Below are 16,385 nucleotides of genomic sequence, written 5' to 3' on the forward strand. Positions count from 1 at the left end.
CGTCCATACCTTCGCAATGCGGCCTCCTAGGAGTAAAAAAGAACTATGCTCCATACATACTTCCTAGTCGATACACGGTCTACGTACCTACCTACCTGCATTGACACTCTCGGCCAGGAAGGTCCGATTGTCTCTGCCCACAAACAAGGGAAGGAGGCCCTCGCGCCTTCATTGGTGGGTGTTCAGCGCGTGACTGCCTATTACCCACCTGCGAGGCTCTGGGCCCGTTAAGAAAGTAAAGCAGATGCTGGACTACGTGCGCATGCATGCATGGCGCAGTATTCATTCATTGCCCGTCACGTCTGAATGCAGAGTCTCTGATGCTGGTGTCATTGGGCCGTATGATTGGTCTCGGCATTCCCTGGGTACTGTAGACGGTCCCTCTTGAACTTTCAAGCCCATGCGTCATGTACCCAGCATACACAGTATCAACATGTCAAGCAAGACAACCTATCCACAGTATCGTCACTTCCCCCAACGCATCTCCCATCGATGTCTTTGAGTTCAAGCCCTTGCACAACCGGCTCGTAGCCACATTCCCCAGCCGCACACACACATTTTCACACATACGCTCATGCACAGATACGCACATAAACACAAGCACACAGATAACCACCCACCAATATCGGTCAACACTACCTCCACGTTCCCCCTTTTAGAGAATATATCTGAAATTCTCACTCTCGTCCGTCTCCTCGCCAATCTCGTCCTCATTGTCCCGGTTCTCCCGCTCCCGGACAGGCCCGTACTTTTGATCCAACTGCCTGTTCAGCCGCTTCAGCCAAAAGATCTGACACACGGCCAGCGTGGCCGCGAAACAGCAGAACGCAAAGCTGATGTAGAACCCCTTCCTGTAATGCGGGGCCTCGGATTTTGGGAAAATATGCGTGCCGACAAGCGGACCGCATTGGCCCACAAAGTTCATCAGGATGAAGCCGGCGCCGCGTTTGCTGTCGGAGCCGTTGTTGTTGGCCACCCAGGACAGGACGAGGCCGATGCAGGGGTAGAGACCGCCCGCGACGAGGAAAAGGGCGAAATACTTGACGGCGACCTTTTCGACGGTGCAGAGGATCAGGTAGCCGATGGCGCCGGTGCCGCTGCACATTGCCAGGAAGACGCCTCGGCGTTGGAAGTGGTCGGACAGGTGACCGACGGCGAGGACGACCAGACAGGCGAACAAGTATGGTGGTGCTGAAAGACCTTGTGCGTGGAGCGCCGTGAAACCCATGCCTTGCAGGATGGTGGAGCTGTAGATGGGCAAGGAGGCGTAGCCGATGTTGCAGGAGAAATACATGAGCGTGGGCAGCCAGTTTTTGAGATCGAGCAGGCTGCGGAAGAAGTTCTTGAAGTTGACTTTCCTGCTGCGCTCGACGTTGCCGACCATGCGGACTAGGCGGGCTCGGGCAATCTTCTTCTCTTTGTCATTCAAGAATTGGCAGTCCTGAGGGTTGCTGGGCAGCCACCAGTAGCCGAACAGACCAACAGCCACGGCTGGGAGTCCTTCGACAAGGAAGAGAGCCCGCCAGCCAGCGATGGCGTGATGGTGCTTGGTCACAAAGTAGGCGAATGCTCCAGCAAAAGAGGCCCCGAGCGGCGCGATGGAGACGTACCAGCCCAGTCGTCGTCCCATTTCCCTTCGGTAGTAGAAGAACGAGAAGAAGTAGGCCAATCCAGGACTGTAGGATGATTCGAAGATACCCAGCAGGAGTCGCAAGACCAGTAGGCCCGCAAAATTCTGAGCAGCTCCACAGGCGCCGGCAAGTCCACCCCAGATGATGATGACGGTCGGGACATAGTATCGGGCCGGTAAGATCTTGTAGAAGACGGTCTGCCAGTCGAAAAGGATGTAGCCCAGGTAAAGGGCCGTCAAACACCATTGATATTGGTTATCGGTAAGGCCGAGGTCTTCCAACATGCCTGCGGTGTTGGCATTCCCAATGTTTCCACGGTCCATCTGCAATGGTTCATCAACACGTCTGAATCTCAAAGAGTCAAGAGAAGAGGGGAGGGCGTCAACTCACATATGCCAGCAGGTAAGCACCAGAGACATATCCAAGAACAATGAAGTCTATTTTCAGGAGGAAGCGTTTCTCTTCCGCCTTGGTGTAGTTGAAGGCCAGGGCTTCGAGTTTGCCAACAGTCTCAACCTTCTCTTCACTGTTGGTAGTGGTTTGAACAATGGCTTGTTCTTCGACATGGTTGATGTCGGACTTCGTCGCGGGGACAACATGGTCCTTCTCGGATGCCATTCTGAACTGCTGGATCAAGGAGCCCAGGGTACAGAAAGAGATGATGAAGAGATACTGGCTGAAGGCTCAGGCGTCCAGCACCGGCTTTATGTATCCACGAGATATATGATATGACAGGGACTTCCCGCCGTCTCTCTTGAGTTTCTGGAGAAGCGAAGCTAGGTAGCTGTGAGCATGGATAGGCTCGTGGGGAGCATAGCGCACGCAAGGTAACAATGGTCCAACCCCCACTGCAGATCCCCTGGTCGGTTGAAATCTGGGGAAAGCTAGTTCGGCCATTCTCCGGCCGGGTGAACCCCTTCTCCAAGTCGTGCCGTCCTGCTCTGCAGGAGGAAACGGCAGGATATGGAAATTGCTCTGCTTCAGGAGTCCACCGGGGAGTGGCCGGTCGCATAATATGATTCCGCGTGGGGGCTGTCGACGAGTGTCTCTGATGCATCTCGGTATTTTACACCGGACCCCGTTTAAAACGCGAGGCATCTGCTCAGACACCTGTGGAAGATCAAGGCAACTCACCAAAGTAGAGTACTCCAACCTCTTAGTTCGAAGCAAATATGCCATCCTTCAAGATCCTTGTGCTGCCGGGCGACCACATTGGCGCTGAGGTTATCCGCGAGGCTGTCAAAGTACTCCGCACAGTGGAAAGCCATCCAAGCGTTGCCAAGCAGAACATCAAGTTTGATCTCGACTTCGACTTGCTAGGCGGGCAGTCCATCGATGTCCATGGAATACCATTGACGCCTCAAGTCATTGAGAAGGCAAAGAATTCCGTGGCCGTGCTGTTCGGCGCTGTTGGTGGCCCAAAATGGGGCATGACCGGAGCGCTGAGGCCAGAGACTTCTGTATTGGATTTGCGAAGAGCCCTCAACTGCTGGGCAAACATTCGCCCTTGCAAAATCCCTTCTCCAGGGGCTGCCAAGTGCTCGCCGCTAAAGGAGACCGTTGTCCAAGGAACAGATTTCATCATCCTGCGTGAGAATCTGGGCGGCGTATACTTTGGCGAAAAGAAGGAAGAGCCCAACTATGCTCACGACGTGTGGGGGTATAACAGATGGGAGATCGAAAGGATCTCCCGGATGGCGGCGTATCTGGCACGCAAACACGGAGGGACCAAGGGCCCCAGCAAGATCACCTCCGTGGACAAGGCCAATGTGCTGGCTGTGTGTCGACTTTGGCGAGAAGCCGTAACAACGGTCCACGACCGAGAGTTTGCGGACATTCCTCTTAATCATCAATTGTCAGACTCATTGGCTCTGATCATGGTCAAGAATCCCCGCTCGTTGAATGGCATTGTCTTGTGCGACAACATCTTCGGCGACTTGTTCTCTGACGAGGCTGCTGCGGTATCTGGCTCCCTCGGATTCAGCCCATCAGCGTGCCTCTCCGGCATTCCAGGAGAGCCTCTGGCTACAGGCATGTACGAGCCGAGTCATGGCTCGGCGCCGGATCTACCTCCCAACTGCGCAAATCCCATTGCCACAATCCAAAGTGCCGCCATGATGCTGCGGTACAGCTGTGACTTGGATTGGCTAGCAGACGCGGTTGACCAGGCTGTTAGCATTGCGCTCGACGACAGGGCCGCTGGTGGTCTGGAAGTGAGGACTGGTGACATTGGCGGAACCGCAACGACAGCGGAAATGGGAGATGCTGTTGTGACTGCACTCTTGCAGATTCTGGGCAAGGCAGAGCCAGAGTCGGCATCTCAAGCCAGTGCCACCGAGAGCGCAAGGCTGTAAGGGAAATGATGCATAGATCAATAGCCATAGGCACACTGTGCCGTTAAAGCCTAGCTCTTTTCTCTCGTGCCTGGCCGCCTCTGCATTGCCTGCTTGCGAACCACGTGGAGATCCCTGGTCAGGCTCTCCCTCTCCCTTAGCTGGTCGTGAACCACGTGGCAAGCCTGATCCGTGCAATGCGTGACCGATCGCCCTGGAGTAAGTTGAAATCGGAGACATTCCCGTGCTTCCTCCGTATGTGCGGACCCCGTTTGCCGATGTCAAAGGATCTTCCACCCCCATCTTCGGTTGTACGCTGATCGCCTGGTCCTAATACCCCACGACCCGGCGACTCCCCGGACATGTGACTGAAGCATAGAATTCACTTAATGCTTGCACTATTGTGAACGCGCCACTTGTTGAGCACACGATCATCTCCAAGAAACAGCCAAGATGCCGCTGACACTGTATGACAAGATCTATCAAGAACATCTGGTTAATCCTGATGACAAGGAGGCACCGTTGCTGTACATTGACTCGCACTTGATCTTTGAGGTGCCAACTGCCCAAGCATTTGACGGACTCAGGAAGAGCAATCGGCCAGTGAGGAGGACAGACTTAACACTTGCGACCGTTGATCACAATGTGCCGACCAACGACCGATCGAAATACCAGGATGCGGTGTCTTTCGTCAAAGAGCCCCAGGCCAGAACACAAATCACGCTGCTGGAGAAAAATATCAAAGAGCACGACATCAGATATTTCGGCATGGCAGATCGACGCCAGGGCATCGTGCATGTCGTAGGTCCGGAGCAGGGACTCACATTGCCCGGATCGACTCTATTCTGCGGAGATTCGCATACGCCTACCCACGGTGCTGTGGGTGCCCTGGCTGTGAGCGGCGGCACTTCAGATATTGAACATGTGCTGGCGACACAGACGGTCCTTCAGAAAAAGTACAAGAATTTCCGTGTCCAGGTAGAAGGAGAGCTTCGTTTGGGCGTCTATTCCAAAGACATAATCTTACACCTGTTGGGCAAGATCGGTACGGCTGGTGCAACCGGGTGTGTTGTTGAGTTCTGTGGTTCAACCATTCGAAACCTCTCCATGGAAGCAAGGATGGTGCTGTGCAATATGAGTATCGAGGGAGGCGCCCGAACCGGCTTGGTCGCACCGGACGAAGTGACGTTCGAGTATCTGAAAGGACGACCACTTGTACCTTCGGGGGCTGAGTGGGACAAAGCGATGGCTTACTGGAAGACGCTGCACAGTGACGAGTATGCGCGCTGGGATTTCTCAGTCGACATCGATGCAGCTGATATTGCCCCTTCAATCACCTGGGGCACTTCTCCAGACGATGTCATTCCGATAACTGGTCACCTTCCAGATCCGACAGATTTTGACGATGAGGAACCACTCAAAGCAGCCGCTATCCGCCGGGCCCTACAATACATGGACTTGAAGCCGAAAATGCTTGCAACAGACATCAAGATTGACCGCGTCTTTATTGGATCTTGCACCAACGCGAGGATCGAAGATCTGAGGGCTGCCGCCAGAGTTGCGAGAGGGAGGAAAGTAGCAGATTCCGTCTATGCAATGGTCGTCCCAGGCTCAGGTCTTGTGAAACAGCAAGCGGAAAGTGAGGGCCTAGATGTGATTCTAAAAGGTGCTGGGTTTGACTGGCGTGAAGCCGGGTGTTCGATGTGTCTTGCCATGAATCCGGATGTGCTTTCTCCCGGCGAGCGGTGTGCTTCCACAACGAATCGAAACTTTGAAGGCCGGCAAGGCCCAGGTGGCAGGACTCATCTCGTCTCGCCGGCAATGGCCGCCGCAGCGGCCATCAAAGGTCACCTGACAGATGTGAGAGAGTTGATGACCACGGGGAATGGATCCATCGCAGTGACCCAACTGACGCTGGAAGGCGATAGAGTCAGCAGCTACGGGAAAGTGGCGTCCAGTGCATCTGCACCAGATTCGGAAAGCCGAAATGGCACAGTCGCAAAGCGTCCAGCTGAGGAGGCAAAGCGCAGCGTCGAAGGCATTCCGAAATTCGACGTTGTTCATTCTGTCCCCGCTCCGTTCAACATGCGAAACATCAATACCGATCTAGTCATTCCAGGAGATTTCCTCAAAACCACCAAGAGGACTGGCCTGGGCCCTCACTTGTTTCAGGAATTGCGCTACGACAGTACCACGCATGAGGAGATACCAGAATTTGTTCTGAACCAAGAGCCATATCGCAAGTCCAAGATTTTACTGTGTACGGGAGAGAACTTTGGATGCGGCTCATCTCGAGAACATGCGGTCTGGGCACTTGTCGATTTTGGCATCCGATGCGTCATTGCCCCTTCATTCGCATCGATATTCTTCAACAACTCTGGCAAGAACGGCCTCCTCGCAATTCCGCTTGACGACTCTGCGGCACTACAGAAGATCCATGCTGAGGGGCTCGCCAAGCGTGAGGTCAAGGTGGACTTGCCGAGTCAAGAGATTCGAGATGCCGAAGGTTACTTGATCGCAAGCTTTAAGGTGGATGCATACACAAAGCATTGTTTGCTGAATGGCTTGGACGACATCAGTAACACTCTGATGAGCGAAGAGAAGATCTGTGAGTTTGAGGCCAAGCAGCAAACGAAGTTTCCCTGGCTGTTTGGTCGCATACGGAAGCTGCAGTCTCCGCGGCGACTTGGTCTCCACCTGCCAGGCGCACAGGATGTCTTCGACTGGTAGGCAGGACGGCTAAGGACGCTCGGCTTTGGTGGCGTCCGTCACTGGTCAGACATAGCCCCTGATAGTATTCGTGAATCGAAAGCTCATCCATCTGATTGGCAATCCTCAGTTTGCTTCCATGGGATGTTCCCAGCGCTCGGGATAGTGGGGACTCGGGATCTCCATCTTCGTTTGCAAAAGGTACCCGGAAATTGAACATAGCCGACTTCCTAGTTCCAAGTGCGCAGTTGCTGCCGTTCCTGGCAGCAAGCAGCAGCATTCCCACGCCATATGCCCCCACGACTTTGGAGATATAGGCGTGGAGGCATGGGGGATTCCAAAGTGGTGGCGTCGGAGTTCGGCCGCTGGACATAGGAGACATCGCCAGTCTTGGCGTGCTGTTGACCGAAACCCAGCTTGCTGTGCTCGACATGAATTGAAGGAGCATCATCCATAGTTCAAGAGACCATCCCGAGACAGCGGTGAAGAGCACTCGAGCCAAGGACCTCATTGCCATGACTGTCACGTATCCGACCGTGTCACCACTCAGCTGTGGCTACCTCTCGCCGCCAGCGTCCAAATTTCTGGCAGACGCTCTAGAGGGAGAGAGGTTGACCATGCCATCGATGGCATTTTTGATCCAGCATCCAGCATCGAAATCCAAGATCGTCTTTGACCTGAGCATCCGGAAAGACTTGACCACACTACACCCAGGGCTCCAGGCACATCTGAAAACGAGGATCCCGCTGAGTAGCGAGAACGATGTGAAGTCAGCCTTGGCTCTTGGAAACGTGGAGGCCTCAGATATTGACTATGTGATAATCACCCATGTGCACTGGGATCATACTGGCACTCCGTCCGACTTCACATCAGCGACCTTCATTGCTGGGCACAATACGGACAAGCTTCTCAAAAACGAGATGGGGCCAGATCTGTACAATCCCTTCTTCGAGCGGGACTTGTTGCCAGCAGATCGCACGATTGAGCTGCCACCAGTGCCAGGCTCGAAGAATGGGGAAGTATTTGACAAGACCCGTGGGTGGTATTGGCAAAGTTTGTCTCCCATCCACAATGCCATCGACATGTTCAATGATGGAACTGTTTATATCGTGGACAGTCCGGGGCATCTCCCTGGCCACCTCAATGCGCTGGTCCGAGTTGCAGTTCACAAATGGATATACCTTGCGGTTGATGCATGCCACCACATGCGGATCTTCAGAGGCGAGACAGACTTCGGATCGTGGAAGGATGAGAAAGGTCGGACCGTCACGATCCATAAGGACCTTGACGCGGCTTACGAGACCCTGGGCGTTTTGCGGAAGTTGCAACGTGAGGGTCTGAATGGAATCCCGGTAGAGGTTGTCTTGACCCATGATGGGGAATGGGAGAAAGCGAACGGGGACCACTTCTTCCCCAGCCATCTGTAGTCGAACAACGGGTCGGTGGTTCTTACGCGTCGTAATTCATATCAATCGTCCTTGAATCAGCGAGGCAGACACAAGCCAACAATCACTCCTGCTGTTCTAATCTCTTCGTCCGTCCAGCACGTGGAACGCCCCTCTCGTGTCCCATGTTCTCCACGCCTATGCAAGAGGCAGAGCACGTCCATTCGCACTCATTCACTAGGCGAGCAGAGCAATCATGTCGGCCGTTCTTGCCGGAGTTAGAGCACCGGAGTCCAGCGGCGGAGGAATGAACCATGATCACTCTTGACAATCGTACCGCTTTCGTCCAGGGCTGTCGTCTTCCAGACACGGGATAGTTAGTTATACGCGGAACAACTCGTTGGGCCGTGTTGCTTTCAATGCCATGAGCCATGTCTCTTGCGGGAAGATGCAATGGTGAGGTTTGTACTGCGTCTTTGAAATGAAGCGAGATGGCTCGTGTCAGTCGTACCCCCGGCGTCCGGGATGTCGTCTTCCTTGCTCGGTATACTGGAAGGTCTGCAAGATACACGTGGGGTCATGCCGTCCTCAATCCCACTATGCATATCTCCAGCAAATAGATGCAGTCCCTGCAGCAATGGTCCTTTTGCTTTGGACCACATGGGGGTTCGTAGCCTTGTCCATACTGGCCTTGCTCACCCCCACGAAGCGAGTAATAGTCCATCCATATTTCCGTACCATATTGGAGATAGTTGGAGACAAAGCAGGTGTGCCTCGTGATGATAGCTGCCTTGTTTGAAGCGGCACATTTGGAGAGCTTCTCGTATCCCTGGTGATCTACCGCGGCATTCCTTCTCATGGCTAAGCGCTGGACAGCATTCAAACCGACTCAGCCCCGAAGAAGACCTCGCCTTGCCAGCTCTTGCTTCAGAACTGGGCTTTGCACGTGAGACTTGAGATGCTCGAGGATTGAGGGAAGAAGACGACGCAAGAACAAGCAAATAGCCAAGACACTTCGACCACGACCAAGCTTTGCTGAGGTCACCTACCCATCACTCACTGTGGGCTACGGGCTCGGTGTGATCAGGCATGAATGATCTGACGTACACTACGGAGGAGTTCTTGGCTCACGGCGCCCATTCCGCTCCGCACGCGAGTTGAGTCGCCGAACTTTTTCCACAACGCATTCAGTGAACACGAGAACGGTGCAGAACAAGTTGCCGGCAGGCTATAGGTCTGGTGTACTGTGTCATGGCAATGAGTGTGGGTGAGGCGAATATCGAACGCAGGTGACGATGAATTCCGTCCCAGGGACACTGATGCCCTTTCTGTACCCCTGCCTCTTCCAGTCCACCTCAAAAGCGCTTCCCGCTCGTTGTCTACGTCTACGTCTACCAAAGCGCACACACCGAGACTTGCACCGGACTGCACGAGTCCACATCCCTTCATTCGCTGAACAGAATGTCTCTCCCCGGGCTAGCGCCCTCGAACCACCACCGCCACCCTCCTTAACCTCGACAGCAACCTCCACCTCCACACACCTCAACCCAGCCCCCGATGACTACTCGCGCAGCATCTTTATTGACAAATGCGTCATCACCATCTCCTCCGGCAGCGGCGGCTCCGGTTGCGTTTCTTTCCTGCGCGACGCCCACATTTCTGACGGTCCACCCAACGGCGGTGATGGAGGCAGCGGCGGAAGCATCTACATCCAAGCCGTGCCGGGGCAAACCTCTCTGCACAAGTTAGCCCGCAGGGGGATCATAAAAGCAGGACGGGGCATCGGCGGACAAGGCAAATCGCAAGGCGGGCGGCGAGGAGAGGACATCTGCGTCCAAGTCCCCGTGGGCACCGTCGTGCGGGAGATCTGGCGGAGCGATCCCTCGGTGGAGGAGGAACACCGCCTGAGAGAACTGCGCGCCACAATGACCGACGATGAGATCCTGGCCCTCCCGCCTGAGCAGAGCGGCCTGCGGAACAAATTCGTCATCTACGCCGGCGCGACAACCACCGCCGACAGGACCCAAGTCGCGAGCACCCTCCCGTCTCTGACGTCCTCGATCATGAAACCCCGCCGCTCCCACCTCTCCGTCCTGCAGCCCCCCGCGCCCATAACGCTAGACCTGGACAAACAGATGGAAAGTCCCATGCTCCTGGTCGCGGGCGCAATAGGCGGCCTGGGGAACCCGCACTTCGCGACCAAAGAGGACCCGAAGCCGAAATACGCGACCAAGGGTGCCCTGGGCGTGCGCATTAAGCTGGAACTCGAGCTGAAACTGCTCGCCGACGTCGGGCTGGTGGGCCTCCCCAACGCCGGCAAAAGCACCCTCACCCGCGCGATATCCAACTCCCGCACTCGCATTGGGGACTGGGCATTCACAACCCTCTCGCCCACCATCGGGACCGTGACTCTGGACAACAACGTCGGCCGGCCTCTGGTGCGGAGTGGCGTGCCCTCTGACCACACGTCAGACTCGGCGTCTATCATCCCCCGCCAGCAATTCACCATCGCGGACATTCCCGGCCTCATTGAGGACGCACACCTGGATAAAGGCCTCGGCCTCTCCTTCCTGCGGCACATTGAACGCGCGCGCATCCTAGCCTTTGTCGTCGACCTATCTGCCGGTGACGCCGTCGCGCAACTCAAAGCCCTGTGGAAGGAAGTCAGCGAGTACGAGAACCTCCGCGACCGCGAGATTGCCGCGCAGTCGGAACAACACGGTGGGACGGTCTCCTGGTCGCCATTCGAAGCACGGCCGCCTGCGTCGACGGCGAATGGAAATGGTCTCCTCAACGACGAAGGCGCTCCCATCTCCGTCTTCCCTTCTTCCCGCGGCGACAAACCGGGCCTCGAACCACTGAGTTACCCGCCCATTAGCGCGAAACCGTGGTTCGTGATCGCGACGAAAGCAGACATACCCTCTATCCGCGGCGACAGCGCTCCTGAGAATACCAGCAACAGCCAAAGTACCACGCAATCCAACTTCATCTCTCTACAGGCATACATGAAATCCGTCGAACACGGCACGGTCGCCCATCCAGGCGGGAAACCCAATGGCTGGAAATCCCGCATCGCCGCTATCCCCGTGAGTGCGATTCGAGGCGAGGGCATTGATCGAGTCATTCGCTATACGGCGGGCGTCTTGGATAGTCTTGTCGTGGGATAGTAGGCCGCGCTATCCCTGTCTGTGAGTGCAATTAAAGGCGAGGGGAGGGGGTCGGTCGGGTCATCCGCTACACGGGCGGCGTGCTGGATAGTCTTGTCGTGGGTTAGTGGGCAACAGGGGACGATGCCTAGAAGGGTGCGTTCCCGACTATGGTACTGATGGAAGAAGTGATCAGGGCGGAAAAGCCAGAACGGGACTACGTACAGTAGGTGGTTCCATGTTGCGTGTTGCGCGGAATCTTAGAAGACAGACGGATTCAGATCCTGTATAAAAGACAGCGTCGTAGAACGAGTAATCTACATGTACGATACTAGGGAGGTGATTGTGGCGTCCACCTCCATCGAGGCTATGTTCGCCTCTCTTGGGGGACTAATGAAAGGTCTAGGGGATATCCAATGCTGCTAATACACGTGGGATTAGCACCAACAATCGCCTCGCCCGACGCCACACTATCCACGTTATTACTCCAGGCGAAAGCGGTGGGTCTCGGGCTCTGCAGTATTGGAGAATGCATCGGCAGTATTCAGCTATTGTGCCGCAAAAGGGCTAAATCTGCCTCGGTAGGGTGATGGGCGCCCCTTAAAGACAGCGAGCATCCCCAAGAGATACTGGTGCTCTTAAATATGTTCCCTGTTGGATACCAGTTCCTGCCTGTACAAGAAGCCCAAAAGAAGTCTGTGCACGGAAAAAGGACCGCGCCATCTCGAACTCAGACTGAAGATACAAGCAAACCATAGTGGCCACGTCAGCATGGTTAGATTGCCGACATGCTCCTCCCATACTCCTGCGCGTGCAGCTGCAGCAGCGAGCGGTAGCACTCGGCATGCTCTCTCTGCCGCCCTCTCCCTGTTTTGATTCTAGGCGGAGTCAACCACTAGAAGTTCCGGCCCGGAGGTCCAAAGCTGCTCCCCTGGCCCACTGGACCGACAGGCTGCCCGACGATGCCTCCAAGCGGACTTGTGTGGTGAATGTGTTGACTGTGTCCCAAGATCGGACTGCCAATCTCGCCCACGCTGCCCCGGGGTGGTTGACTAGGAGGGTCTTCGACAAACTTGACCACTTGACCTCTGGTTTTATCCATGATCACTTCGAAGGACCCACCTCCATTCTGTGAATTGCCTTCCGTATCACAGATCCCTAGCATCTCGTCCATCGAAACCGACGGTTCTCCAGGTGCTTTGAGGGTCTCTAATTGACGCAGAACCGCTTGGACAGGATGATAGCCTTCGGGATCGGCGGCAGGACTTTGGGACAGCTGACGACATGCTTGAACAAGCATCAATCTTACTGCGATTGGACGAGGTAGATGTGACCTTGAGATAGGCTGAGGGCCACCGATAGCTCCAAATGGCGGCTGCCCCCAACCTGGGCTAGGTCGCTGTGCGCCGGGTGGTCCCCAATTCGGACTCGGAGTCATGGCAGGATTGAAGCCGCCCCAGCCAGGTCCTCCCATACCAAAGGGTTCTTGCTTGTGTTCCGGGAAACTGCTAACGAAGGGTAGCCTAGTAGATCCGGGCGGACCAACGGGTGGGAGATTTGCTCGTGGGTCGGCGGTATCGAATGGGGCATCTGAGTCGTCCAAGAGGGCTTTGCTACCCAGCTGCGTCGTCAATTGCTCCACCTCAGCATCTGGCGTCTTTCCTACCGGTTTCTGCTTGTCTGGCGTCGTGCTAGACGGTCGAGCGATGGGACCTAATCCTACGGGACGTCCTGTGAGCGCATGATCGTTCGATGGCTGTCTGGAGTGCACTTGAGGATTTGGCGGCACTGGTTGTGGATTGGCCATAGCGGGTGCCTGGCCCTGAGGTTGCGGAACAAAAGGCATCTGCTGACCTGGCTGGAACGGTCGTGGAAATCCTGGTGGGTACTGCAGGCCATTCTGAGCGAATCTCTGCTGGTTGATCATTGGAGGACCTTGATACATCATTGGAGGCATCATAGTCGGCATCATTCCAGGGGGCCCCATCGGCGGGCCACTGACTCCCAATCCTGGCATGCCGTTCATGTGAAACGGATATTGTCCTCGGCCGTGATTGTTCAGTGGTGATCTTGGGGCGGAAGGCTGCGGATGGTGTAACGGCGGAGGTTGACCATGCGTCTTTACGGGCTGACCCTGTGCAGGAGTTTGAGGCATTACGGCTGTGGCAGGGGACACGGAGCTTCTCGAGATATCGGTGCTGGCTTTTTGGGACCGTGGCGATGAGCCATGAGAAACCGGACCTGGTTGTGAAGGCTGTCTATTTCGTACAGGGGTCGGAACTTTGGGAGGAATCGCTGGTGTTGCAATGGCCACATGAGGAGAATGTAGGCTAGAGCCCCGGGATGGAGGTTGCAGGCCTGGTGGAAGCGCCACAGGCTGGTGTTTTGGCGGCTGATGTTGCGGTGCACGATCCCGGGCTTCCTTTTCTGACTTTAGCACAGCTTCCTTTTGCTTGCGGACGTGCTCGTCTTGGGCCTTCTTCTCCAGTTCCTCTTTAGCCTTTCGGTCTCTGGCCTCCTTTTCTTTGGCTTCCCGTTCCTCACGTTCCTTCTTCTTGACCTCTTCTCGCTTCTGGCGTTCGCGTTCTTTGGCTTCGCGGGCCTTGCGTTCCTGTTCGATCTGACGTTCGCGTGCTTCTTGCTGCTTTCGGTGCTTTTCGGCTTCCTTGCGGAGTCTTTCTTCCTCAGCGGCCTTCTTTTCGGCTTCTCGTTTCTTTCTCTGTTCTTCTCGGCGCTGCCGTTGCTCCTCTAATCTCTTCTCTTCGGCAGCTCGGGCAGCAGCCTCTTGAGCCGCCTTTTCAGCATCCTTCTTGGCCTTCTCCTCGTCCTTGACTTGCTTTTGAAGGCGTTTCTTCTCCTTCTTCTTGGCAGCTTCTCGCGCCTTCTTCGCTTCTCGTTGGGTGTCGAGGCGAGTCTCTTCGTCGAGTTCTTCGAGCAACTTCCTCTGTCGTTCTGCTGCTACTTTCTCTCGATATGCTGTTAGTACACGTTGTTCGAACATCCGAGCGGCAAATATCTGGAACATCCGGCGACCTTCTTCCATGCGCTGTTCTTCGGTCATGGAGTCCTAAGGCAAATCTGTCAGAGCTTCCCTGCACACAATCATCGAGCAGCACTGACCATGTCATCGCCCTCGTAGTCGTCTTCATCCTGCGAGTCATATTCCTCGTCGTCTTCCTCGTCATCATAATCATCATCGTCGTCTATGGGAGGATGATTGTGACCTTGATGGATATTTCGATGAGCAAAAGCCGAGGAAGGATAACGAATTTCTTCCTCACGTTGCATGCGTCTCTCCGCCAATTGCTCCATCATGTCAATGAAATGCTTCCCGTCATTCTTGAGCAGATCGTCTGCTACCGTAAGGATGCCATCTGTATAATGTGTCAGTCCTGCCCAGCCAAACGGAGTCACAGTAGGCCCAGACCCTTGACCGTGAGAGAGTTGCCGAATTGGAAGAAATCCGGAGGACCAGGCGGCAATCCATGATCGTCAAGCTCGCCATCATCGTCGCTGTAACCTTCGTCGTCCTCATCCTCGTACTCCTCCTCCTCCTCCTCCTCGTCGTCTTCGAGATCTTCCTCGTCGTCATCGATCTCATTTATCCGACTCCTCGAGGGGTATGACCCTGCCATCGGATGCCCTCTGTTGTACGTCGTTCGGGGTGGCATTAGATGCGGCGCTTGCGAGAGATCAGTATTGTGGTTGGCAAACTGCTCGAGTTCCTCGTAATAGGCGTCGTAAAGCACTTCGAGTTCCTCCTCGATGGCTGTCCGCTTCCGACCACAGACTGAACAACTACAAGAGTGCTTTTGCTGTTCCTTCATCTTTCGCAGCACAGCCTCCTTCTCGACCTTGACCAACGATCTCCGCTCCTCTTCACCCAGCTCCAGCCAAAACTGCTTGATGTTCTCCCGTTCAGCCTGCGTCGAAGTGTTCCAGATGTGGTCGCTCGATAGACGCTGCGAGGCTCGCATAGCTGCACTCGACAAAGGTGGGATGTTTGAGCGAGACAGCATGGTGGAAGTCCTAGATAGCGTCTCATTTGCCGTCTTCGACTTTTTTCGCTTGCTTGTGTTTAGCCACGAACTGTCGCGGACCGCATCTGCTCCTTCTGCACCCTCGGGACCCTCGTCGCCGCTGTAGAAGGCTTCTTCAGGGCTCTCAATTTCGGGGTATGCAGGATCTGCAGGATCTTGGTAGTCCGGTTCCTCGGTGAAATAGCCCTTGACCGGCCCTCTGGCTTGTTTGACGGGCGGTAATTGGCCATTGGGCTTGTGTCCCGCGGTTACGTGGCCATTTGGAACAGTCTTTACGGTTTTCTCCTGCTCCGCGGCTCGTTTTGCAGCCTCCTTCTCTCGTCTCTTCTGCTTTTTGCGGTTGACAGAGGGAGTTGAAGCGGGTTCACCTGCGGACTCAGTGGTGTCGCCCGTTCTGAAATCGGCATCCGTCTTGGTGGCAGCAGCCTGACTGTTTAGAGAAGGGGTGGATGAAGTGGCTGGGCCGGAGTTTGGCAAGTGTTGTGGAGAGGCAGTCTTCTTCAAGGGCAGTGGTTGCGGGATGGCGGGATGAACCTGAGTGTTGGCTTTCTTTTTGGAGGGCATGATGCCCAGGCAGTCAAGGGAGAGTGGCTAAGCCCGGTAGCGACCTTGATCTGGAGAGCTTGACATCAAAGTCGGGCTGGTTGTGGTTTTCACTGCTGGTGGGGTATCACAAATCGGGAGGGAACAAGCACGGACAAAGCGGTATTGTGATGTCGAATAATAGCGAGGACCGCAAGAAGGATCGAGGCAGAGAGCGAAGGTGCGACAGGCGGGCGCGGCAGGAAGTGTGCGTGGTTGCAAGTGTCTGGCGAGTCTGAGGGAAGTCGTTGGCTGCTGAACAGTGACAGTGACAGTGACTGCAGTCCAGTCCGGCAGCGCAGTCAGTCAGTCAGTCCAGTCCAGTCCAGTTTCCGTGGGGCGGCGACGGAGCCTCAAGACCGGCGTGGACGAGACACGCAACTTGCGCTTGACGGGCCTGTGCGTTGCCTGAGAAGTGCCACTGCTGTGCCTGTGCCTCGTGGCCGTGCCTGGCAGAGCAGGTAGAGACGAGCCCAATCCAAGCCGCTGCTCCCAGTCACTTACACCACCACCGAACACCGCTGCTACAGGTCACTTCACCCGCCTACAGTGCACTCGG

General features: G+C 55.4%; 6 protein-coding genes across 6 annotated transcripts; 4 read left to right on the forward strand and 2 right to left on the reverse strand.

The window, feature by feature from the left end:
• Window positions 1-655: 655 nt before the first annotated feature.
• A1O7_07771 (uncharacterized protein) lies at window positions 656-2,249 on the reverse strand (the record flags this gene model as incomplete). Its single annotated transcript, XM_007761767.1, has 2 exons — window positions 656-1,954; window positions 2,022-2,249. 2 exons carry the CDS (start codon window positions 2,247-2,249, stop codon window positions 656-658), a joined length of 1,527 nt encoding a protein of 508 aa, XP_007759957.1.
• A 554-nt stretch (window positions 2,250-2,803) lies between these two features.
• On the forward strand, window positions 2,804-3,985 carry A1O7_07772 (3-isopropylmalate dehydrogenase; the record flags this gene model as incomplete). The annotated part of the gene is made up of 1 exon (XM_007761768.1): window positions 2,804-3,985. One exon carries the CDS (start codon window positions 2,804-2,806, stop codon window positions 3,983-3,985), a length of 1,182 nt encoding a protein of 393 aa, XP_007759958.1.
• A 432-nt stretch (window positions 3,986-4,417) lies between these two features.
• On the forward strand, window positions 4,418-6,694 carry A1O7_07773 (3-isopropylmalate dehydratase; the record flags this gene model as incomplete). The annotated part of the gene is made up of 1 exon (XM_007761769.1): window positions 4,418-6,694. One exon carries the CDS (start codon window positions 4,418-4,420, stop codon window positions 6,692-6,694), a length of 2,277 nt encoding a protein of 758 aa, XP_007759959.1.
• Window positions 6,695-7,188: 494 nt separating this feature from the next.
• On the forward strand, window positions 7,189-8,100 carry A1O7_07774 (uncharacterized protein; the record flags this gene model as incomplete). Its single annotated transcript, XM_007761770.1, has 1 exon — window positions 7,189-8,100. One exon carries the CDS (start codon window positions 7,189-7,191, stop codon window positions 8,098-8,100), a length of 912 nt encoding a protein of 303 aa, XP_007759960.1.
• Window positions 8,101-9,353: 1,253 nt separating this feature from the next.
• Window positions 9,354-11,225, forward strand: A1O7_07775 (uncharacterized protein; the record flags this gene model as incomplete). Its single annotated transcript, XM_007761771.1, has 1 exon — window positions 9,354-11,225. One exon carries the CDS (start codon window positions 9,354-9,356, stop codon window positions 11,223-11,225), a length of 1,872 nt encoding a protein of 623 aa, XP_007759961.1.
• An 874-nt stretch (window positions 11,226-12,099) lies between these two features.
• On the reverse strand, window positions 12,100-15,808 carry A1O7_07776 (uncharacterized protein; the record flags this gene model as incomplete). The annotated part of the gene is made up of 3 exons (XM_007761772.1): window positions 12,100-14,271; window positions 14,325-14,578; window positions 14,632-15,808. 3 exons carry the CDS (start codon window positions 15,806-15,808, stop codon window positions 12,100-12,102), a joined length of 3,603 nt encoding a protein of 1,200 aa, XP_007759962.1.
• Between the last annotated feature and the right edge of the window lie 577 nt (window positions 15,809-16,385).

This window comes from Cladophialophora yegresii (genome assembly GCF_000585515.1).
Source record: "Cladophialophora yegresii CBS 114405 chromosome Unknown aczIN-supercont1.5, whole genome shotgun sequence".
In the NCBI taxonomy this organism is placed as follows: domain Eukaryota; kingdom Fungi; phylum Ascomycota; class Eurotiomycetes; order Chaetothyriales; family Herpotrichiellaceae; genus Cladophialophora; species Cladophialophora yegresii.